The 24,278-nt window shown below is 32.5% G+C and overlaps 2 protein-coding genes across 3 annotated transcripts; both read right to left on the reverse strand.

Moving 5' to 3' along the window:
- Window positions 1–7,896: 7,896 nt before the first annotated feature.
- On the reverse strand, window positions 7,897–11,753 carry LOC101216500 (auxin response factor 18-like). 2 transcript variants are annotated; one of them, XM_011658005.2, is made up of 5 exons: window positions 11,299–11,753; window positions 9,976–11,105; window positions 8,537–9,447; window positions 8,384–8,449; window positions 7,897–8,294 (listed from the first exon to the last, which is right to left on the reverse strand). In XM_011658005.2, exons 2-5 carry the CDS (start codon window positions 11,065–11,067, stop codon window positions 8,213–8,215), a joined length of 2,151 nt encoding a protein of 716 aa, XP_011656307.1. In that variant the 5' UTR covers window positions 11,068–11,105; window positions 11,299–11,753; the 3' UTR covers window positions 7,897–8,212. The 2 variants fall into 2 exon arrangements, with proteins under 2 accessions (XP_011656307.1, NP_001275525.1); NM_001288596.1 differs by lacking the exon at window positions 11,299–11,753 and having other exon boundaries at window positions 8,213–8,294; window positions 9,976–11,067.
- A 7,586-nt stretch (window positions 11,754–19,339) lies between these two features.
- LOC101216974 (UDP-xylose transporter 1) lies at window positions 19,340–22,748 on the reverse strand. The gene is made up of 7 exons (XM_004145699.3): window positions 22,096–22,748; window positions 21,252–21,436; window positions 21,061–21,128; window positions 20,856–20,988; window positions 20,417–20,578; window positions 20,057–20,326; window positions 19,340–19,848 (listed from the first exon to the last, which is right to left on the reverse strand). The coding sequence occupies exons 1-7, from the start codon at window positions 22,214–22,216 to the stop codon at window positions 19,753–19,755; spliced, it is 1,035 nt and encodes a 344-aa protein (XP_004145747.1). The 5' UTR covers window positions 22,217–22,748; the 3' UTR covers window positions 19,340–19,752.
- Between the last annotated feature and the right edge of the window lie 1,530 nt (window positions 22,749–24,278).

Consider the following 24,278-nt stretch of genomic DNA (forward strand, 5'->3'; position numbering starts at 1 on the left):
CGACTGCTGCTACCTTCTGTAGTTCTCTGGGTAAAAGGAAAACTTAAGTGATAGATGTGAATCTTTGCCGAGAGAGTTTGGCGAACAGCTTTCAGAACTTTGGGTCTTGCCTTCTGGCTAATGATCTCATTAGTGCCCGAAGTTCATGTTCTTTATCGTTTCACACGTATGTACATCTGTAACAACAGTTCCACGAAAACTGTAGACTGCTTTTTAATGAATTAGAGGCATCTTTCTTATAAATTAAACATTCTATGCTATGCTTCTTTGTTGGAAAGTTATTTGGCCACTATCCGAGCACACCCTACGGTGACTTTGATTATGCATTATCAGCAGTTCCCTGCCAGGTTTGCTATTATCTTCTCATCCATCTATATTATCTTTTATTTCAAATTAGGGATGACAGACACCATGTTCTGTTTTACGTATTAAATGCTTATGTTATGTAGCTTATAGTCATTAGTTGGGTTGAGGCTCGCATTATTGTATTCCTTCGTCTGTATCTTGTATTGGGTTCTTTGCTCCTAAGCTACCATTACATTCATAGCTTGATTTGCTTTAGGGATTGAGACGTAGACGATCTTACATATTTTGGGTGGATGTGGATTCGTAATTTGTATCTGGCGAATTGTATTTGGTTTAATGTAGGGTAATTGGTAGGATATGAAGACAGTATTGGAGCCATGAAAGAGAAACCTTATGAAAAGCAAATGATTATTAAACATTTGATGTAGATATCTAAATCTTAAGATCTCCTAATTTCAAGTACAAATTAGGCATCCATTCTGACTATAACCGCCAAACAATGCTTCTAAAAAAGGAGTTTAGAATATTAATCCATCCCATCGGAAGAGATAGAAATGATGGGGCAATAACAAACCTGTCTCCACCGTAACATAAACCCCATGAAACCAAATCCTATAGAGATTTTATGCAAACATTATCATTATAATTTTGATTGCCGTCTCAATAACACTCAAGTACACCGTCCCTTCATGACGGCAATCACTATTGTTCATTCTGGATTCCCATTTCCATTTGGCAGTGTTTTAATACTTCAATAGCTGCATCATTGTCTGTTTCAAATGTGTTTTATCAATCTCTAATTGGCTTTAGTAATATTGTTTGTTTGTGTATATATATATATATATAGTTGTGTCTTTTCTCGACCCATGCAAGTGGGGTTTGATTATATGGTGCTAGTTGAGACGGAAATGATTTCAACTACCACTATATGTTAAAAAAAGTCATTCATTTTGCATAGATACATAATACGTAGGGTTGACAAAAAAATTCACGAATGTACCCAATTGGAATGGAGAATCCTTGGTTTTCCAGGGATGAGTGTCAAGCTGAGGACATTACGTAGATTTTTGATAGGGCAGGATGAGGAGCTCCCCGACCCCGCCCCCGCCCCGTTTAACCCTAATAATAAGCAGTTGATTAAATTGAATAGTTTGAACTACCTAGCTAGAAGAGCCAGAAGGGCTAAAGTAGGCATGGACTAGAGCTGCCACTGTGACCAAACCCAAGTGGACAGTGTCTTCTCTTTTCACCAAACAAGAAAGAGTTTTCTTTTTTCTGTTTATATGAAATTGATTGGACATGGCAGACAAGTTGCAGTGTGGTGTGTCCTGTTTGTAGGGTTCCCCCATTCCATTCCATTTCATGTCAATGTTATTATCATTACTATTATTATTATTATCATATTTCATATTATGTATGTTCTCTGTTGTGTTGGGGCCAAGCAGGTACGGTTGCCGCCTGCAAATGCCTTTACTTTTTTCCATCTCCTTTTGTAAGCTTTTAGTGAACATTTATTCGGTATATGCTACAGTTTACTCAGCAGAAAAACCCCAACTCTATTTCTTTCTCCTATCAATAGCCATTAGCCAATCTTTTACTTTTAGGTCACTATTTCTCACTAAAAAGCCTCTGTTTGTCTTAACTCCTTACCGTACTATCCCCCTCTTCTTTACTGTATAAACCATCACCTCATACATTATTTATTTCACATTCTAATTTTTACTCTCTACCTCTATGGTTGCGTTACTTTGAACTTCACTTTAATTAGTTGTTTGTGTTTTGATTTGACGTGTTTGTTATTCTATATCGAGGAATGTTTGATTATCTTTATTGGTTGGAATTTAGGATATTGTTTTGATTGAAAAGTTAAGAGGGTGAATAATACTTGTTTTGTAGTGTAACCAATGATTTTTGTGATTGTTTTTAACTTAAATTATACTTAACTTTACGTTGAGAAGTAAATTTTGTTTTTAATAGGTCTCTTCAATCTAGAAGTGGTTAATTACTCCTTAATTCTTCAGAATATGAATGTTCATCGCTAAACATATTCCTTATTCAAAAAATAAATGGATAATTCTTTATTAATACTGAAAAATGTTAATATAAAATTCGGAAGAACTCCTAGCTCTTCTCTACAATTTAGATATAAGTTATGAAAGTAGATGAAGCACTAAAAACATATTGTATATATATAAATTTTACAAGATACCTCATAAAAAGTGAACTTGAGCACAGAATAATCTTTTAGAACATAAAAAAAACAGAGGAATAAGCTAATGAATAGTATAAAAAACCACAAGCATATAACACCAGGCCTTAAAAACAAATGCTAATTAACAAAACCAAAAGGTATTTTTTTTTCAATATATAAAAGATCTCTTTAAGCATAGTTTGTGAGTCAATTTTGAGCATATTCCTTTTCCTTTTACAAATCCAAGTGTTGACCTAAATAGTTAGTGAGATTAATACTGTTGCAAAACTACAATTGAAAAAATTGTTTCAGTACAAACTAACAGTATTTTCAACCAAGTGAAATAGGTGTGCCAACTGAACTGTTTGAGCATTCAAGACTAACATCAAAATCAAGTAGGTAGAAAACCCTAAAAAATTCAAAACCAGTTATCAAATCTAAACATGAAAAAGAAAATATCAATTGATAAGCTCATTTAGCCCACAAGAAATATACAAGTCATAATTTCGAGTGGAAATCTGATTTTTCTGTTTTCTTATTAGATTTTTTTCTAACTTCGATCATGGAAAATATCTTATCAGTCTTGAGTAGAAGTGATGTTTTTTTTATACCTATATATTTAAGTAAAGCTAGAAATACACTATATTTAATTTCAACTAAATCAAGACAAGTATTTTCTTAATCTTAAATAAAGAAAAGCAAGAGACGTTTCCCTAGTCTACATTCATAAGTTAAGAGTGTAAGAAAATAAAATTATGGTCCCATTCTGCAAATGACTAATTCAATTATGTGTCTTTAATACACTTTTTAATAATCAGCAAATACATCAAATTGTGAAAGAAAGAAAGGAAAAAAAAAAAAGAAAAAGAAAAACCAAAATTTTCTCAACATTGTCATTACTCCTTAGTGCTTTCACTTATAATATCTTAATAAACCTCTTAATTTGACTTTTACTCACAGTCTTGAAGATGGATTTTTATACAACATAATCAAGAAAAGCATTAATGAAATATTGAATCACATTCATAAAAGTAGAGTCAATATTATGTCTCAAAAAGTTAATTTTATAGGAAAAAAGAAAAGACATAAAGTTAAAGAGAGTGTAATGGGACATAATATAAATGCTTTCCCAACATCATAATGATAAAATGGTAGAGATCGCTTTTAGTTGTAGACATCCCTCAACATAAATAAAACTAATTTTCATCACTTACCAACACTTCTTTTGGTTTTTCATAATATATATATATATATTATATAAAGATTCAATATTACATTTCTTTCCCCTTGGAGTGATATATATATATATATATATATATTGTTGACTAAGAAATAAAAAAAGTTAACCAGTTATTCATTTTTCTTAATAATAATAATTTTTAAAGTTGTGATCAATAAAATCATTACACTAAATTGTGTTTTTTTGAGTACAATGAGAGTGAGGATGAAGGTTTAAGGTTTAAGGAAAAAAAGATTGATAATTATTGTTGAGGTAAACAGAAATTGAGATATACATAATTTATGAATTGAGAGGAAAGAAATGAGTAATTGAATTTGGAATGTGAATTGAAAGGGAGATGTAATTATGTTAAGGGAAGTGGAAGAATTGATTGGGAGGGAAGGGAATTGTTATACTAAAAAGGAAATTAAAGAAGAAGAAGAAGAGGTGTTAATCATTAATTACAACACAAATTTAAAAATAACCGTCTTTTCTGTTTCCCTCTAAAAACGACAAAGGCTTTCAATTCTTTTTTCTGCCTAAACACCAAACCTAAAATGTTAACAAAAACCAAATTATCGTAAGAAGAAAATAAAAAGCAAAAAAGATGCTTATCGCGAGAACTATAAATACCGCGGGCTCCACAAAATTGATTTAAACTTTGGGCCCAAAAGGTTTAATTAAAATCCAATTTTACGGCCACATCATCTCTACCCTACACGTAATACCCTTTTAGATTACGTACACGTCACGCGCCGAATGTGTTCTCTTTCTCTTTTTTCTTTTTTCTTTTTTCTTTTTTATTTTTATGGGTTCGTTAGGAGTGTGATAGAGAGAGATAGAGAGAGATAGAGAGAGTTATTTTATTTTACAAATAAATAAATAAATAAAAGAAGAAAAGAAATAAAAACGCACCGCACGGGTGGGTATAGAGGCCACGTCATCAAATCTCTGTCGCTTCTTGCTAATTGACCACTTTGCCCATGAAACGACAATACATCTTTACTATTATTATTATTAGTTAATTACCCCCGTGAACCCTTTACTCTAATTATTCATTTTTTCTTCCCTACAAATTTGGGACTTTCATTTCTTTACTTACCTATTCAACCCTTCCCAATACTACATTTCTATCTCAATCCAAACTTACCCACAACTATCCATTATATTCCAATCCTCTTTACTCTTCTAATTTCACAACTTTCTGTTTATTATATTATTATTGAAGTTTGTATCTCATAATTTTCCGTTGAAATATAAGATTTTTAGTTCTAAACTAAAAACGAAAAATAAAATGATTATCAAACGCAGTCTTAATAATTCAAATTTATTTTTAAAAAGTATATATGAAAATTATACAAATCAAATACGAAAACGAAGGGATTGTAATAATAATTGCAAAATCACCCCAAAAGGTGCTCCCTTTACTTTTTCAACTTACTTAGATTGATAACATTAATTTTTACCAAGTTTGAGTTTGACAAAGGAGTAATAATGTGTGGTAAAAGTTGCGAGTATATACACTAACACAACGCATTTATTTCATGTTACATTATATTATATAGTTTTAATTTCTTTCTAATGTACTATCTGATCATCTATCAATTATACATACCAAGTAGTCATTTAAATATTATTCTCTACATCTCTCTTCATTTTCAACTTTACATTCATTAACACGCAATTTTCTTTTTAACTTTTTTTTAATGAATATTGAAAGAAATGAATAATTATATGTGGCATGCACTACAAAAATTGTTATATGTTTTTTTGGGATAAAGGTTATGTGTCACGTGTGGTTCTTGGATCACGTGTAAAAACATACAAGTTGCTTCATGTCAAAGTGATATGTTGTATATATATATATATAAATAAAATGGAGCCATGTTGAAGAAATTAATTAATAGAATACTTAAGGAAAGAAGTTCACATTGGGAAATAATACATATGAAAATGACAGCCATGTAACACTCATTAACACATGCAAACACACCCTTAAATACCTCTTTCTTCTCTCAATATCATTTCTTTTTTCTTCTTCAATTCCATCACCCCATTATTCATCTTTTCTTTCTCATCTCCCCCAAAACCATTAATTTTTTATTTATTATATTATTACATTTAGTTTCACTTAACTCTTGTTAATTTAATAAGAGACCATCTTCTATTCCAACCCATGCAATCTTATTTATAATTTGTCACTCTTTTTAACTAATTGTTTTAAAAGATAAAACTATTCAAGTATAGCAAAATGTCATATTTTGATTCATTTTACTACATTTGAAAACATTTTTTATATTAATTTTTTTATTCTAACAAAGAAGTCACATGGGCAAAATTTGCACACAAGTCCATTTGTACTTGGTTTACAATCTACCTTTTATATTAAAATCAAAATTTACTCTTTTATCAATTTTTTTTACTATTATGTCAAGTATATTTCCTTCTATATCATCAAAATTTTGAATGGTTCAATACTTTTATAACAACTGTTTTCCTGAACTTGTAGAAATAATCTGTATTAAATAAAATATCTTACACTTTACTCATGTAATTTCTTTTCTAAAAAAATGAACATATATTAAAATATTAAAAACTGAAAACAATTATATAAATGTAATTTAAAAATACGAATATAGAATTTGTATTTCAGACTATAAAAATCAGAAATAATTAAGGACGAAATTCATTAAATTAAACATCATCAATAACTTATACACATATTATATGTATCCACGGAATAACAATTAATTAGAGAGGTCCAATTATAATGTGAAACCGAGTCTTAAAAAATGACATGATGATGATAGAGGGATGGATTGAAATAAAAAAAAAATGATTGGGTTTGGCCCTAAGTTCAAAACCATTGACCAATTGTCTACTTTAAGTTGGGTACACATGGACATGTTAACATTGGGATCTTCATAAGGGTTTTGTTTGGTAACCTCAACAATTATGAAATTAAATGTTGTGTTAATTAAATGTAATATAAAAGTATAAAGGCAATAAATAAAGTTTGAATGAAAAAGAGGAAAGGGAGAGGGAGAGGGAGAGGGAGAGGTGGGGAGTTTGGGTCAAATCTCCAACTCCAAAACTGAGCAGCGAAGAGAGACAAGCACAAGCACCAAAACGGCGACACAAAATGGTGGACGGCACATGACTATTCCCTCAATCCCACGTGTGCTTGCATTGAACGTGCAACTTTAACTCACTCACTAATTCTATAAATAATTGTTCTTATTATTCTTCAATGGCTTCGCTAATGTGTTTTCTTTGGGATTTGCAAAAGAAAAAAGAAAAAAAAAAATCCCCTTTTTCTTGGTCTTCAAATTTCAAAACAAAGCCATGAAATTTTTGAATGGATTTGGAGTTGGGTGTAGAAAATGTTACCCCAGGTGCATTAGGGGGGGTTTAGGTTGGACCATGATTTGGTTCCACCATTAACATTATGCATTAAATTCTTTCCCCATTCCATGTGCAAAGGTTCCACATTTATGACTCAAAGCTACAACTTTGGTTATTATAACCCATCTCAAAAAGGGACAACATCAGAATAGAAACTTTGGATCTGAAAAAATTTTCCATTGAAAATGAAATGTTTGTATTCGATTCGGGAGAGATCTATCTAAACCCTATTCTTAAAATCTCTACTCTACAAAATTTATTCAATGTGTGTGGTTTGCCTCTTAGTAGTCATCACTAAATATTAAGTTTGAAATTCAATTCTCGTTCTCTCCTTTATCCCTTCCCACATGACTATGATGTTATCTATTTATCTTAAAATGCTTATTCTCAAAAGGTAATCAACAAAGGTTTGCTTCAAGTTATTTTTCTTCAATTTACACCATAATTTCACAAGACAACCCACATTCTACGATGATTTAATAGATGACCGCTATGAGTTGAATTCATGAGCTAATAGTACTTTATCAAAATTATACCCTGTTTATCTCCAAAAAGAAAAAAAAAAAAAAAACAACACAACTATGAGTAGACTAAGCATGCATAACTTAAAGAGCTTTTATATTTATGCCGCCATGATAAAGAAAAGTGTATTTTTTTTTCTTTTTTCTTTCTGTATAAGTAGTAACTTCAAACTATTTTAAGCATTTATTAATAATCTCAATGAACTTGTACATTCCTCCTAAACTCAATGTTCCATGTACAGATAAAAGCAGAATTATCAACCACGTGGTAGCAGTCTCCAAAATCAATTTTCATTAGGTTTGGGGTTGTGTAAGGCAAAATTCAATACCATTGACAGAGATCTTTGAGGCGAGTCATTAACATGCATAATGTTGACATCAAGTAAGATCCGGTTAAGACATAATATTTATAGACAGTTACATTTGATAATGATACACAGTAAGACAAAAACATGATTAATAAAATGATTGAGATTTGAGTCTTTTTTTTTCCCAGGAAACAAGCAGAATTCTGGAGCAGATACATTTCTTGGGTTCATTTTCCCTTGTCATCAACACAATCACGAAAGACTATGCAAATATGCTCAAAGGGCCAGTCTTGTTTGAAGCATCTAATCCATTTTCACCACTTCTCATTCCATCCATCAATGTCCTACAAAATCAAAATCTCAATTTTCATTCATTGTTTTTCTTGATTCAAACACAAATGTGCAGAGCAAGAAATGGAAAGTTCATCCATACCTTCCCAGCTTGTCTGAACCCGAGTCCGTTAGTATCGTCAATCTTCTAGCTGTTTTGATGAAATCACTGAAGTGACAAGGAAGAAGACTTGATATATAAGTTGATTGAGAGTGAGTGTATCTGTGATCAATAAACTATCAGATTTGTTGATACCTGAATGGTTTATCTCCAGCTTGTTTCACAGCACCTGTTGCATCTTGGTATAAAACATGGCTAAGAATGTCTGGTTTTTCCATTCCGAACATATTCGCAAGCCTCCTGTATAGTTCTTCATATGAACTGATGACCGAAAGGTTGAGTGTCCGGCCCACGTCTTCTGACTCCATAAATACCTTGCAGTGACCGATGTCTAGGCCCAGTTCAGTGGCTTGATAACCCTGGTACCATGGAAATCCTACTCCTGGTGATTTGTTTGGAGAAACTTGCTGCTTGAAAGTGGATCCTGAGCCATGGGAGAGAAACTTCACTCTCTCCAGATTCACATCTGAGGAACTTTTCTCGGTAGGAGGTGAGCGAATGTCACTGGAAGAGCTGCAAGTGATTTGCTGTTCAGTGAGTATAGGTTGACCAAAGAGTAAAAATTGATGCTTCTTCACCGAATCGGATCTTTCCAACTTTGGACCAGTCTTTTCCCCGTTTTGCAACACCGAAGAGTTATGACTGCTGCTGTCTCTGTGGTCTGTAACTGATCTATTAGAAATCCTAGAGTGAAAATCAATCTGCTGAAAACTGGACGGAACCAGCCCTAATTGCAGTTTGTTGTTGAGATGGAAATCTGATAAAGATATTCCAAATTGAGTATGCCTGGCTCCCTGTATGCCTACAGAAGTGTTATCAGATAAACAACACATGGGACTGCTTGGCCTAAGGGTATTGCTTGAAAACGATGACGACAGTGGGAATTGGCTGTCGAGGGGAAAGTCTGGATGTTGTGGTAGTCGAAATTTCTTTCTTGGTGGAGAAAACGGTGATAATTGAATGACGGGCATGTTCGATACCAGTTCAACCAACCATGGACTAACACGCTTCACATTCTGTAACAAATCTGGTTCATCCCATGTCACCTGCAGGTAGGGTTTTACCGTATAAATTCAAGAACAAAATTACACTATGAACCACACTACTTTAACAATGCAATCGGATCATCCATCAGGAAGCAGAAATGAAGGCCTGACGACATAGGAAAAGGAAAATGACTTCGAGATAAAGCATGACGAAAATATGATATAATGAAGGAGGCATTCTTCTACCAAAATCAAACCTGAACCGCATTCACCAGAATAGAAGAACTTGCCCCACATTCTATCAGCCACACACATAAGATCAAATCCTATTTATCCCACATTGATAAATTCTCAAAGAACAAAAGTGCAAAAGAGGGGTAACCTATTGAACCCAGAAAGAGTATCTTCTTTCTGAGCACCTAGAAATCTTCCAGATCACGGGAATAAATGAAACCAGACAAAATCAAATCTTTGGTACTAAACAGCCAGCTTCTCAGGTGAATTAATGCACTTCAATAACAGTATCCGGAGCAGAAGAAATTGTAAAGGAAAATGAATGAAACAGAGAGAAGACGAAGGAGGAGATACCTGAAGAAGCCGCCATGGAGAATTAGGCCAACGGATAGGATCAGCAACTTGAACAGAAGAAATGGTGCCCATAAACCAACTAATCCGAGAAGAATCCTCAGTCTCAAATGGCATCTTGAACCTCATACCAGAGCACCATTGGATCCTCATGGCGGCTCTCACCGATGAGGCCTTAACACAAAACTCCGGCGTGCTGGCACGTGGGTAATAAACCACCTCAAAAGGCTGTCCACTCGCCGCAAGCGCTGCCGCTTCCATCACTGATTCCGGCCTGACTTTACCTTTTCCCCTCAAATTCCCACCACTACCACTGGAACTTAAAGACCCTTTTCTACTCAACTTGTTGTCATCATCTCTCAAAAACATCGTCAATCCACCGTAAGGTGGGATGCAATTTCCACCGCCGGGATTCCATCCGTACGGGTGATCGGAGGCACACCCAATTGCGCGTTTGGCTCGCCGGATTCCGACACAGAGGTCGCCATTTTTGGATCTTAGAAAAACAATCGAATCACCGGCGACGAGCTTCTTCTGATTCACAAAAGTACTCCACCCAGTAGTCAACAAATGCCGGCGAGGCGTCCCCCTGTATATATGGCGGAACTTCCAAACCTCGCCATGAACATCCTTGGCAATCACCGTCTGAACCGGCGGATCCGCCGTGTAATCCAGCCGTGGAAAAATCGTCTCTGCACAGTACCTCGGAACCGAGAACCCACCGCCGTTGTTGGCATCGGATTGAGTCAACGTCTTGGCAAAGGAAGCCGGTTTCTCCATATTGTTCTCAGACCCACTACTCCCAAACCCACCTTCTTCCTCAAAATTAAGGTCGCTGTTCGGCAGTGGAACCATTCTTACGTTAGCAAAAACCTCATCTGTTTCAAGGTCAGCCAAGAACTTGACGGCGAGCACTCGGCAAGGAATAAGAGGCGGGATTCTAAGCGAAGACGTGAAATCGACAGTGGCCTGAGCGTGCTCGGCGTGACCCTGAGGAAAGTAGAAAACCTTGGAGTTAATCGCCGGCATCTGAACCATACCTCCAGCACAGGCATGCCATAGTTGAGGATCTAAAATTTTCTCTGCTTCTTTCATTCGAATGATTGCGTTTTCCCCCAAATGTAAAATAAACCCTGAGGAAAAGGAATCAAAGAAAACTAATGAGAAAAACAGAGCCCCTCTTCAAACTAGAATGAGCATTCAACATCAAGGGTGTTTAATAACTGACCAAGAAAAAGAGACGAAACGAATAAAATTAAATGAAGAAAACAGAGAACCCCATTTTCATTAGCATGAAATAATAATTGAATCAGAATTAATTGTTACCTTAAGATCAGTCTCACCCTCTCAAACAAACCCAAACCCAGTTTTGTTTGTCGTCAATAATACAGCTTCCTTTACTGAAGAGGTGAAGAAGAAGCTCAGAGTGGGAATGCAATAACCAAGCCCAAAACCCTCAGATTCAGCATCTTGGATTACTAAAAGTTGAAGTCAAAATAAAACCCAGAAAATGAAATTTGAAAAGAAACCCAAGTGAGAAGATGAAGAAGAAAGAACAAATCGTCACAGGTCGGAGGTTGTTGTGAAGCATTCAAGAGAGAGTGAAAACGGGGGGGGTATGTGTATAGATCCCAAATGGCGAGGGGTGTTGGTTGAAGCCAAGGAAGGGAAGGGGAAGGAAACAAACAAAAGAACCAAACAAACAATCTGAAAATGGACAAAGGAAAACGAGAAAACAAGGAAAAGGGAAAGAAAGAGATGAGAAGGAGGTTGTGTGTGTTTATGGTTGGGGGATTGGATTCGTATCGTATCGCGGGATGAAAAGGGGGGGGGGGGGGGGGGGGGGGGGGGGGGGGGGGGGGGGGGTGGGGGAATGAAATGGAATGGTGGATGATGAATATGAAATCCTAAAACGAAGGGTACAGTGAATGAAGAAGTAGCAGACAAATCCTGTTTTTACTCTTCTCTTGTTTTAAACCCTACCTTTCCTACCCTTCCTACCTTTCCCTTTCTTTCTTTCTTTCTTTGTTTCTTTCTTTTACCTCTCTGTTTTTCCCTCTGTTTCCTTTGGGCCATATATATGTACACATCTATTTACACCAACTACAGATGGATGGGATAGAAGAATCTTTCACTTTCACTGGGAAGCTTTGGAGTCAATTACAGTCGAGCGCTAAGTATGTGTATGTCCACCAAATGTCTGTATTATTGAATATACAACTGATGACCCAATCCATAGTTACTCTAATCAACTTTATTCTATTATTATTGCTCTTTAATCTTTATCCATCTATCTATGTTTACTCCAACAAATTAATAACATAATCACTCAAACACATCCATATCAATATCAATTTCATCTTTCATTTTAATATAGTTTTTAGATTTCAACACTTAAATATTTAATCTTTATTTTTCACTCAAACATTCTTCTACTAAAACTTTAAATTTAATTTTAACAATGATAAACAATTAAATTCCATCATTCACGTCTTAAACATCAAATAAATTTTGGTTCTTATATCTCTTTACCAATTTACTAGTGTTGGTTATAGTTAGTTAACTCGTTTCTTTTGTTCCTTTGTCTGGTCGGAAGAATTAGTCTCTTTCTCTTAAATTGAAATTAAGCATAATCTAATTCCAAAATTTCGATTACCATAATCTAATTCCAAAATTTAGTAATTTAAGCATTCTATTCAAAAGTTTTAGTTTGTTGGACAAGAAGTCCAATTTGGTTTCTTACGGTCTCACCACTTTTCAATTTTATCCTCAAACATTGATTGCATGTTAAAATTAATTGTCATAATAGGATGTAAAAGGATAGAAATTTAAAAGAAGAATAAGATAAAACTTAAATTTTAACATTCAATGCATGTTAAAATTTAAATGTAAGATAAAACTTAAAATGTTTACTTACTTTCAAATAATGATGAAGATAAATTTTGTAACTTTTTCGAGGAAATTTTTAATTTTAGGCTCTTAAATGCAATTTTCCTTCTATCTTTCACTCCATGCATTAAAAACTAAGTTTAAGAGTGATTACCAAAATTGTTTTAATTATTTTACAATCACACCAAATATGCTATAACAAGCATTTTGCTTTTCAATTGTATAATTCATCTTACAAAATTCTCTTAAACTACGTTTGTTTCTTGAATAAAATCTATGAATGACAATCTAAAACTTAAGTTTTATTCGATCTCCTTTGTTATCGTTTTTCAACTTTTTGCCAATCGTTATTAAATGTGTAGTATCACGTCTAAATATATAACCAAAATTGAAGGTGATTAATTCAATTGCGTTTATAAGTTGATTTATAAACTATATTCAAATACTTCTCAACGACTCTTCAAATTTTTACCCTCAAACATCGTTATTATCACATATAATTTTACTAATACAGTAAGAGATTTAGGAATATATTGTAGTTACAATTATTGTTATTAGTGACAATAAATAAGAAAATAATAGCAAAGGATACAAGATAGACGACCTTAATTACAATAATCAAACTAACTTTTGCAAAAATGGTAAAGTACTTACCATTGGTAGCATCATCTTAATTAAATGGACATATGATGTCCCTAAATAAATTAGTGGTAAATTGAAAACGTGTGGAAATAACTTTTTATTTTATATATATTTTTTTAAAAATAAACTATAAGATTAGATTGAAAAAGTAATATTTAAAACATTAAAGACTAAAACACATATTTAATTAGCATAGTTCTTGTAATTTTTTTTTCTGACTATATTAACTATATGTTATAAAGTGAAATAAAAGAAAAACCAAAGAGAGATGAGTTATTGTTTTGTTACCCATATTAATGTGTTTTTTTTTGGAGGGTTATTTCAGGGCTTTTAATATTGTTTGTTTAAAAAAAGGAAGGGGTGAAAAATTGATTGTATCTATATATCTACTACTAATTAATATTCATATGCTTTAATTAGAAACTTTTTTATTAATGACTTGTGAACACTAATCTACTGTTTGCTACTGTTTAGTTTTAATTAGTAACTATAACCATTATTTAAATATTTGTTTTATATTATTATATTGCTCTTTTTTTCCCCTAATCCAAATTCATACTTTCTATACTCTCTGTTAATCCAAATTATACAAAATAAACCCCTAAAAAGTATTAAAAGTTCTTTTATATTTTCTTTCAGAAATAAAACTTGCAAACCCTCGAAAAAGATTCATAAATACCTTTAAATAAAGAATAACCTTGTTGAAAAAATAACTATTTTTTTTTAAAAAATAAAAGTTTTAAAATGTTATTTGAAGTTTTTTAGGTTCGAAAAAGAACAATTTCGAATATATGTATATATATGATATAGATATCCTCATTTTATTTCTAATATAAAATACTCTCATTTTATCTTATCTTTTCAATTCTTACACCAATTTTCTCAACAACTAAACATAAAAGCCAATTATTTTAAAGTTAAAATACAAAATTTTACAAAATATCATGGAGTTGTTCTATAAAAAATCCATTTTAAAAAAAAACAAAATACTAAAACAATTAGGTCATAAAATTTGTTGGTATTTCCATTATTCTCTTTATTCTTGTTGTCATCTACATAACTTACCTACAGAAGTAAATTATGCTCATATTAACAAAATAGTATTTTTATTTTAATGTTTTAGAGTATTTAACATTTGAAAATTTAAGAGTATTTCTTTTACATAAAACACATCGATTTTAAATTAGTTTTAGAGTATCTTTTAAACGTTTGAAAGTTGAGAGTTATTTTTAACCAAGAACACTAACAATTTTCATCATAAACTAATGGTCTAAACTCATTTTAATAGTTAAGAGTGCTTTTGAAAAATTTAAAAGTTTAGAAGTACTTTTAACGTATCGAAAAAGTTTAGAAGTTTATTTTGTATAATTTAACTACCATTTCTACGATAAAATTGAAGTTGGTTTATGAAAATTATGAAATCTTTTTAGAAGCAAAACCTTATCAAAATAAAATGACATGTTATAAACCACCTCATTATTCACACAAAGGATAAAATTAATGTCTGAATATGAATCTTCTTGTATTAGGGTATGTTTGAAATATATTTTATATAAGTAAATAAAATTGATTTTTTTTTTTTTAAGAAGGCATTTATTGTTAAGTCAATTCAACGATATTTTTTTTATCCATCCAAAATAATTAAAAAATGAGACAGTCCTATTTGAGTTTCCATAAATGACATTTTCTAATGCAATTACTAAAAATTAAAAAAAAAAAAAAAGATCAAATAATTAATACTTTGAACTTTCTATATTTTTGTGACCTCATAAAAGTTGTGCATCAAATCGACGGAGATCCTATTTCTTCCCCTTTATCTCACCACAATACTTTTATTATTATTATTACTTTTACCATAAATCTGTAAAATGAAAAAAAAAATCAAATTTTAATTGAACATATAAATGAGTCCAAAAACTTTCATTATTAATGTGGCTCAAATATTTAAACTAATTAATTGACTTTAACACCTATTAAATAATTTAAGCTAATTAAACTAAGTTTTCTTCATATTTATTTTTTTTCTATCCATAATAATTTCTTTTTAACTAAACTAATTTTTTCATCATTATTAAAATTAATCTTTAAATTTCATTTTACCTATCGTTATTACAATCAAACAAAAACTACAGTAAATTTTAGGAACATAGAAGTGATTTTTAATCTAAAAAAATATCTAATACAATTCTACAAGGGGCGATAACTAGATACAATTAAAACAAGAAAAATGTAAATTATAAATATGCTCTTATTATGTAAAGTACATTTCTATTTATATTTACTAATATTTAAAATTGTTTTGAAAATTGAAACGTCACATTTTCTAGTATAAACGGGTTAAATTGATTTAATCCAAAAAGAATGTTTAAAAAAAAACTCAAAGCCAAAAAAGAGTAAATTAATGTAACACCCTGATTATTTTCTAATAGTAAAATATTCACATTACAAATCATCATTTAATATTTCAACTTACTATTTATCTAGTTGGTCAAAGTTAGGTCTAATGTCACCTATGAACGAGGAATTAAAATAATATAATTAATTACAATCCATTAATTTTGCTGTTAAAACCATATAACTATCATGTTATTGGATAGGTTTTAAATAACAATCTCTTGAATTTTGAAAAGTAAAATATCATACAAACAAAACAAAGTTATCTTAGATATGTTGTAGAATTTATGTGGACACACTTGTGATCAGAGTATAACGTTCACTTTTGTTCATTCGAATTTGATCAAAAGTTTTGTTTATCGTGTCCATTTGTTTCAATTCTAGATAATTTAGTCGATGAACTTTCAGTTGTAATATATTTGGTCTAAAAAAAATTTGAAGTTGATATCTAATTAATATTCTATATTTGAAATTCAATTTCTAGCCAAATGGTCGAAGTAGGATTAATTACATCAGTTGACCTAACAAATTGATGACGTTGGATGTGACAATTATAAATGCCAAACATGTATTTTTCAATTAGTTGGATATTTTATAAAAAGAAAACAATTCAAGGACAATTAAAAATTAAATTAAAACCTAAAGCACAAACATGTCGTTTTTAATTAAAACATTAAAACCAAAGAAATAGAGCTAGTTAAATAATTGATTAACCCAAATTAAAACGACAACGAACTTTAACACCATATTAAAAATCAACCCACTTAACTAAACATTAAAAGAAACAAATTACCCTTTAAAATTTCAACTAAGGAAATAAACAAGGAATTGACTGAAAAGGAGAGAGAGAGAAAAAAAAAGTTATGAAAGTTGATTAAAGTGAATGAATTAGAAAGACATGAAGAGAGAAGCAAACATTTTTTAACAATATATTTGATAAAGTTGAAAGAGATGGAAGAAGAGAAAGAAGTATAGAAGATGGATATTTGTTTAAAAGGGGTTAGTATTAGAAAGAAAGGAAAGTAAAGGGAGAAAAGAACAGTTAATAGGCTATGTTGTTAACAATATTTGATGTTAGGTCGATGAAAAAAGGGACTAAAATAAAAGAGAGAGTGATTTGGCGTTTGGTATTGGTATGTGTATAATATATAGACATGTGAGTGTGTTTTTGTGCCTAACAATAAAGAGAGAGAAATAAAATAAGAAAGGGAAATATAAGGTAAGAGTATTAATAAGGTGAATTAGAAATAGAAGCAGTAAGTTTAATTTGAATAGCCAGAAATAGAGAATAAAAAAGAGGGAAATCATAAAGGCAACATTTGTTTCAAAAGCACAACAAAGATTGAATTGAAATCCGACCCTTCTGCCAACGTCGGATGCATAATACGACACCCACACCCTTTCTAACAAAGTCACCACCAAACAACTCCTTTTTCTTTCTTTTTTTCTTCCTTCCTTTCTTTATTGTTATTATTATAAATAAATTTAAACAACAGTATAAATATGGACAGTATTTTCTTTGAAAAGGAATCTGGAAACACAAAAAAAAAAAAAAAATTATTTAGAGGAGCTGGAAAATGGGTGAAAGACAGAGAGAGAGAGAGAGAGAGAGTGAAGAACGAAACGTCATTACCGACATGTCGCATCAGAGGAATTGGACAAAGTTTATGGCAACTATTGCTGAATCGTTGTCATGAAACTGATGACGTGGACAATGGATTTTTCTCTCTCTCTCTTTTTTTTCTTTTTGGTTGAAGGGTTAATTAATAAATGGATATTACAATTCTCTCTTTTTCTTCTTCTTTCTTTTTGGGGGGAGGGGGGGTTTAGTTAGTTAGGTTTGGGAATCAACATTGATACCGACATACATACAGCTTAAAAACATATTTTTTTATATTTATGATCTTTCTCAAATTAATAATACCAACCACATTGATGGAGATAGCTTTTTAAAACTTCTCTTGTTTCTCACCATGGTGGTTAACGTTATAGCTTAATACACTTACTTTTTTCTTTAAAGTTGAAGCCAAGGTTCAAATCAATTCTTCCACACTCATATTTTTTAATAATACAAACCACATTTGGTAAAGCAAGAAAAGTATTTGAGTAGAAATTAGAAAGAGTGAAAAAAAGGGGTAAAAGAAAAGGAATAGGGTGGGGGTTGAGTTTGGGCCAAAAGTAAAATAGTGTGGGCCTGGGTGGGTGTATGGGTAATGATATACCGACAAAGGATGGAGACAGCCCCTGCGGCATCCACGCCACTCCCAAAACCCCATGTGATCCAAATTCTCATTCCACCCTAAACCCCATACCCACATGCATACACACACACATACATATATAATATATATTTCAAATTAATTGGACAAAACAATTTAATTTCACGACTTCATTTTCTGCCTCCTAACTCAATTTGACCCATAACTTAAGAAACTAAACCATCAAAGCTTTTCGTAAACTCAGATAAGATCAATTAAACATGTTATGAAATAGGTATTGGAGGTGAGAATCAACAACTAAATGGGTGGAGAAATATGAAATTTATGATTGAGGTTTTTGTGAGATAGAATGGAAGGTAGTGAACAGATTGATAACAGCTTTATCAACATTTTAAACTTTTTGTAGGCTAAAAACATATTTAGTTACGTATAGCTAGCTTTAGCATATTTGGACTTTTGGCCCTGTTATCCACAGTGATGCAACCAAGAATGTTGGCTTTAAACTTGAAGCTCAACTATATAATAACAAACGTATGCTATTAAATTTTCCTTTCAAACTCCGTAATCTACCTGTAACCTTTTTCCTACTTCTTAGTATCAAAAAAAAAAAAAAATGGATAGTTAATATTGTTTGTTTCATTTTTTAAAAATAAGGAAGGATGGCTCTATGTCATTGCCAGAATGTTTTTACCTAAGCAAATATATCAAACCAAATGAAAAGTTAGAATTTTCTCCCACTTTATATTGAATGGATTCAAAATAGGATGATTAAGAGGTGATTTGGTAAAGCAACGAAGTATTGACTAGAGACATCACCACAGCTACACCTAGTATGGTACACAAGGTAACATCAACCAACTTGGCTTTAAACCTAAGCTATAAGCACAAGTAAATTTGCTTGTGCTATTATAGTTTTGACATTCATTCAAGATTGGTCTTTTCCTCTCTTTTGTGACGAGAAGGAGGTGGAGTAGTTGGTTTGGTTATTCAGTGTCTTCTTGTTTGTCCAAAAAAATGAGAAACAGGAGCAACTGACAATTTATAACTTAGTTATCAGCAACTTGCTACTGTTGAAAACAAAATGTTTCATTTTCCTCCTTCAACTTAGCTGCCAATTGGAAACCATTAAAACAAAAAAGCCTTGTGCGATAGGCTTATGATGGGGTATGTTTATTTGGTTCCTATTCTGTGACAAATGGAAGAATCTCTTCGGATTTAATAAAGATACAAAACACAATAATAAACATTGATTACTATTTCCTCATAATAATGAACAACAAAATAATGTTTATAATATGTTCATCTTTTTGCGCTACACATCTCTTTTTCTTCAGCTCTCTCCAATGGGAGAGATTATATGGTTTCTTTGGGGAGGATCTCCACTGTTTTTTAAGCAGATTTTTCAATGGAGCCTTTTTGGTGATTTCAAAGCACAGTGACCACAAATCCTTCTTTCAATACTCTCCAGACAAAATCCTAAAGAGGAGTACTTAATTTTGAAAAGAAGTACCAAAATGGGGTGTTTATTCAAAGAATTTAAGAAGTACCATCTTCTATGAGAAAAAGGAAAGAAAAATATAAAAAACATTGTCCTGAAAATCTATATATCTTCTCCTTTCATATCTCATTTACTTAATTAAACCAGAGAATCCTTGTTTGATTTCTTCACTTCATGATTTTCTTTATCTTGAAGAACTCCTGCTAGAAGAGCTGCTGTTTCCTTGTCTTTTATCTGAAACAAAACCAAACCCAATTCATTAAGATAATATTTTGGAAGACCTTATTTTCCCGAGAGTTGAGTATTTTTTTTCGAATAACAATACATTCTTGTATGTGTGTGATTAGAGCAGGATGTACAGAGATAGATGCATCTTGAGATGAACTAAAGTGTCGATCTATCTCAATTATGAACTCGATCGTACAAAAGAAGTAGGAGGTACCTGAGATCCTAACGTGAGGTCACCCTGCTTCTTTTTAGTCTCTTGGGTACAAAAATATGAATACAACCCCATCCCACCGATGGCTATTAGGATTCCAATGAGGTTTCTCTCAGTGAAAGGATCATGAAGAAGAGTATAGCCAAAGCCAAGAACAAGGCATGTCTTGAGGTGGCCGAGCACCTGGTATGTCACCGGTGACGTCTTTCCAATCACCAAAAATGTGCTAAAGTTGACTGATACAGATATCAGACATGATAGGATGATAAAAGCCTGCAAGTCCAAGAACACACACTCATTTTAATAAGTCAAAAGAAGATACTAACGATAAGAGTACAATGAAACCAATGGACAATAGCATACCAAAACCACAGGAGAATACTTGTAAGCAAACACATTTTTCTTGGTGAGACATTGGTCTAAGAAAGGGCCAGACACAAACAGAATGGCTGCTTGAAATGGAGCAGACTGATACAGTAGCTGCGTAGAAGATACACTCAGCCTTTTCTGAATAGTGTTCGTTAGCTGTATTAAACACCAAGTTAAGGAAAAAAAAACATAAAGGAGGTGTCTTTTGCCCACCGAGTCACGACTTCCTTCTCTCTCCCTCCCTCTAATGTTTCCTAATTCCTAACTAATTAAACAACTTTACACTCTAAACACATACTTTCTAACTTCAACATATTAACTTCATATTTCACAACTCAACTCAATACATTAAACACCGCAAAATTTCTCTGCATCAATCATGCATGAAAGTTTATAAAGACATAAATGGAAAATGGTATGAGGAGAAGGATACAATTTGGCCAACACAGGTTGTTATGATAGCCAAGAGAGAAAGAACAGTTCCCAAAAAATTGAGCTGAAGATCAGTGATAGAAGCAATACCAACTCCAACTAGCAAGAGGAAGAGAGAGAGCCTAATCTTGGAACTACAACAAGAAAAAATCTAAGTGAGAAATTAAACTCTTTTTTTTATTAGACAGAGGAGAAAAAGTTAGTACCTGAATTGTTTTTTAAGGAAAATAGTCTCTAACATAACAGTGAATGGAATTATTGCAAGTTTTGTCATCTGCAGAGAAAAACAAACAAGGAACCACACGAAGTTAAACCAAAATGAAAGAAAAACATAGTATATCAGTTTGGTAGAGAAGAAAAGAAGAATCCAAAAAAAGAACTCATAATTAAAATCAACCTGGTAGAATCCAACAGAATTGAATCCCAAGCTCAAGTTAAGAAATCCAATGGAGATGCCATTGAGCATCCCAAAAAGCACAACCGTCTTCGTGTCAATTGGTTTGGATTCAAACAAGTTTAAGCGATGAGCCACATGAAGAGTGCAATACGTGACCATCAGATGCCAACTAGTCAGAGTAGTTGCTGCCACAAAGAAAGTGAATTTAATCATCTATTCATTTTCTTAACACCTATATATCTCGTGTGTGTCGGGCTGAACACAATTCAGCTGATTAAGATATAAAGACCCAATTCCTCTTCCTCACTCGATGAACTAAGGAACTTTCATTCCGGTGGAAAATAAAAGACATTACAAAAGTTCATATTAGAATAAATAGTACGTTACTCAGTGTTGGGAATTGCATCCTTCAATCTCATGAGTTGCATCCTTTCATAATGGATGCATCTGTTCTAAATTAACGAATTTAAAGAAGAGATATTAGTCTATAAACATAAATATGTCTCTTCTTCAACTTAACTTGTCCATGTACACTTTGCTCTTATAAGACTTTTCTTCCATGACAAAATAGAGTTCATCAATCCTTGTGGCCGAAGGTGTTGTTTTCATAGAAAAAGTAATATGTTCTCTTCTGGAAGACAATCACTCTTGAAACTCATCTACTAGAGAGAGTAAAACTGACTTAAGAAGATAACGTGAATTTGTTGGATTCATATTCTTTTCTATAGAAGGTATTGTATTCTCTAGTTTTTTGTGATAGTTTATGATAATACAGTTCAAACATAGAAACGACACTACGCGCTTAAGCAGATAGATAATAATGTTAAATAGAATAAATACGCACCAAAAGGGAAGCCGAGGTTACTCATGAGTGCCTTGTTACAGATGACAATGGAGACAGAAGATGCCACTGATAAGAATAGTGCTCCAATGACACCCAATTGAAAGCTTGAGATTTCTCCCATTTTCTGATCAAAATGATTGAAACAAACAAGCAATCAAGAATTCGGAGCTGCTATAGGTTCATCCAACAAGTGTTAATGGCTGCAAAGTTTTTTATTTTTACAGAAAGATTGAAAGCTTGAAGGAGAATGTAGGAATGTGGAGGCTTATATTTTTGGTGGGGGGATCAAAGGTTGGTGCCTACCGCTTAAAGAAAGAGTGTATTTGGATGTTAAGAATGAAGATTCCAATAAATTAAAATAATTTTGGTGCTTTTTGGTTTGGAGAAGGCCCTCTTTATCATCATATGATTTGACTCCCACTTCAAGCAAAGACCTCCATTTTTCAAATTACCGTTGGGATGCTAACGTTTTATTCTGATATGAAATGAAATGACTAACAAACCCCTCACCTCAGGAACATTTGACTTTACACTTACCACTCTCATTTTTTAAACTACAGTACATCTCACTATCTTAGGATTATAACTGTTGATGGTTGCCTCAGGCAAGATCCATCATCCACAAGCAGGTTCATGCCCAATAAAAACTAAGAGGTAGCATGAAGAAACACACTTCTTAGAAGGGTATCCGGAGCCTTAGGTTGTGGGCTGAACCAACCAAGTAGGTAAATTTATACATCAATAAAAAAAATAACGGTGTCCTGCAACCGTGAGCATTGTTAACAATCCTAACATTAGGTAACCATAGTTGACTGTCATAGCAAGAGCACAATAAATAACCATATTCAATGATTCAAAAGGAAATAATAAGCAATCTCCGAGACAAAGTTTTGATCTTACTTTCGTGTGCTTAGTTCAACTAACACACTTCCTATACCAACTAAGGTAACAAAGTGTGTTAGGCTCGACACCAAGTCGGTGTGAAAATCTTTCATCCAAGTCGACTTAAATCATGAAATCAGAACAGGAAAAGCAGGTCGGAGGTTAAGTCTACGAGGGGCCGCGCCGCTAACAATAACTTTAGTTGAGAAATATAATTTACTCATTGAAGAATGATTTTGATATGTCATTATAATATTTGGTTGTATAATTGGTTAATCACACATGTATGCCGTAACATTATAGTTATTGGGTTTAGGTAAGGTTTTAAGGGTGTTTAAGTCAAAATGGAAGTGCATAGAGAAAGGTGGGTACTTTTAATAGGTTAATTTTGGTAAAAGGTATGGTATATGGTTGAAGAAGATGGTTAAAATAGAGTCTTGGCAAACAAGGAAGGATGGTGAAGTGAACATTCAGGTGTGTGAGAGAGAGAGAGAAAGAGAGGTGTCTAGAAATGCAAGCAAAAGGAGTTTTGGGTTTCTGAAAATTGCATTATTGTTAGGTGAAGAACCTTGGATTTTACTCCAAACCTAATTCTTTCTAATATCACCCACCATACATACAATACCATACAATAGCATTTGTTAAGCCTCTAAGGAATGGTTCTCTTGTTTTGGTTTAACCTCAATTATGGAATCCCACGCACATTTTTTTTTGGTTTCATTTGACACCTTATCTAACTCCTTCCAAGAAAATAACTTACCATCTTTCTCATTATTAATCTTGACATTTTGTCTCTGTTTTTTCTTTTCCTTCTCAATCTATTCCTTTTTCAACGCTAAAGTTAAATAGTAATTAACAAATTATTACTGATACATTTCTTTTCAATACTATAATACCAACTAAACTCTCTTTCTTTTCATAACTTTACACTAATGTAGTAACGAGTAATTATCAAACTACATTAACTAAATTTTAACTTTCTATATAACCGCCTAAGAACATACCAATCTATAAACTTCCTCTTCTCTCTCTTTTACACATTTATCAATGAATACCATCTTACAACTCTACACTCCAAATGCATTACTTTAACTCCAACCTATTAACTTCCAAATAAGCCTAATGCATATTACCAATGGAATGACCTACTTGTATCCTTGTGGATCTAAAGTTTGGACCATGACTAACTTCAATCATCATCTCCGGTGGTAGATGACAGGTCTACATTATAATCTCATCATGATTCTTGACATTTTAGCCAAAATGAAACGAAAACGCTAGATTCAAACCAACTTCCATAC

Source organism: Cucumis sativus, chromosome 6, assembly GCF_000004075.3.
Source record: "Cucumis sativus cultivar 9930 chromosome 6, Cucumber_9930_V3, whole genome shotgun sequence".
NCBI classification, from domain to species: domain Eukaryota; kingdom Viridiplantae; phylum Streptophyta; class Magnoliopsida; order Cucurbitales; family Cucurbitaceae; genus Cucumis; species Cucumis sativus.

Bases quoted from the DNA above. Each gene is read 5' to 3' on its own strand.
- LOC101216500 (XM_011658005.2), bottom strand. From the start codon at position 11,067: ATGAAAGAAGCAGAGAAAATTTTAGATCCTCAACTATGGCATGCCTGT. The intron at 9,448-9,975 runs GTATCTCCTCCT...CCCTACCTGCAG, and splicing joins CTCCATGGCGGCTTCTTCAG to GTGACATGGGATGAACCAGA. The intron at 8,295-8,383 runs GTATGGATGAAC...TTGATTTTGTAG, and splicing joins GGTTCAGACAAGCTGGGAAG to GACATTGATGGATGGAATGA.
- LOC101216974 (XM_004145699.3), bottom strand. From the start codon at position 22,216: ATGGGAGAAATCTCAAGCTTTCAATTGGGTGTCATTGGAGCACTATTC. The intron at 20,989-21,060 runs GTACTAACTTTT...TTCTTGTTGTAG, and splicing joins TTCCTTAAAAAACAATTCAG to TTCCAAGATTAGGCTCTCTC. The intron at 19,849-20,056 runs GTACCTCCTACT...GTTTTGTTTCAG, and splicing joins ACCTCACGTTAGGATCTCAG to ATAAAAGACAAGGAAACAGC.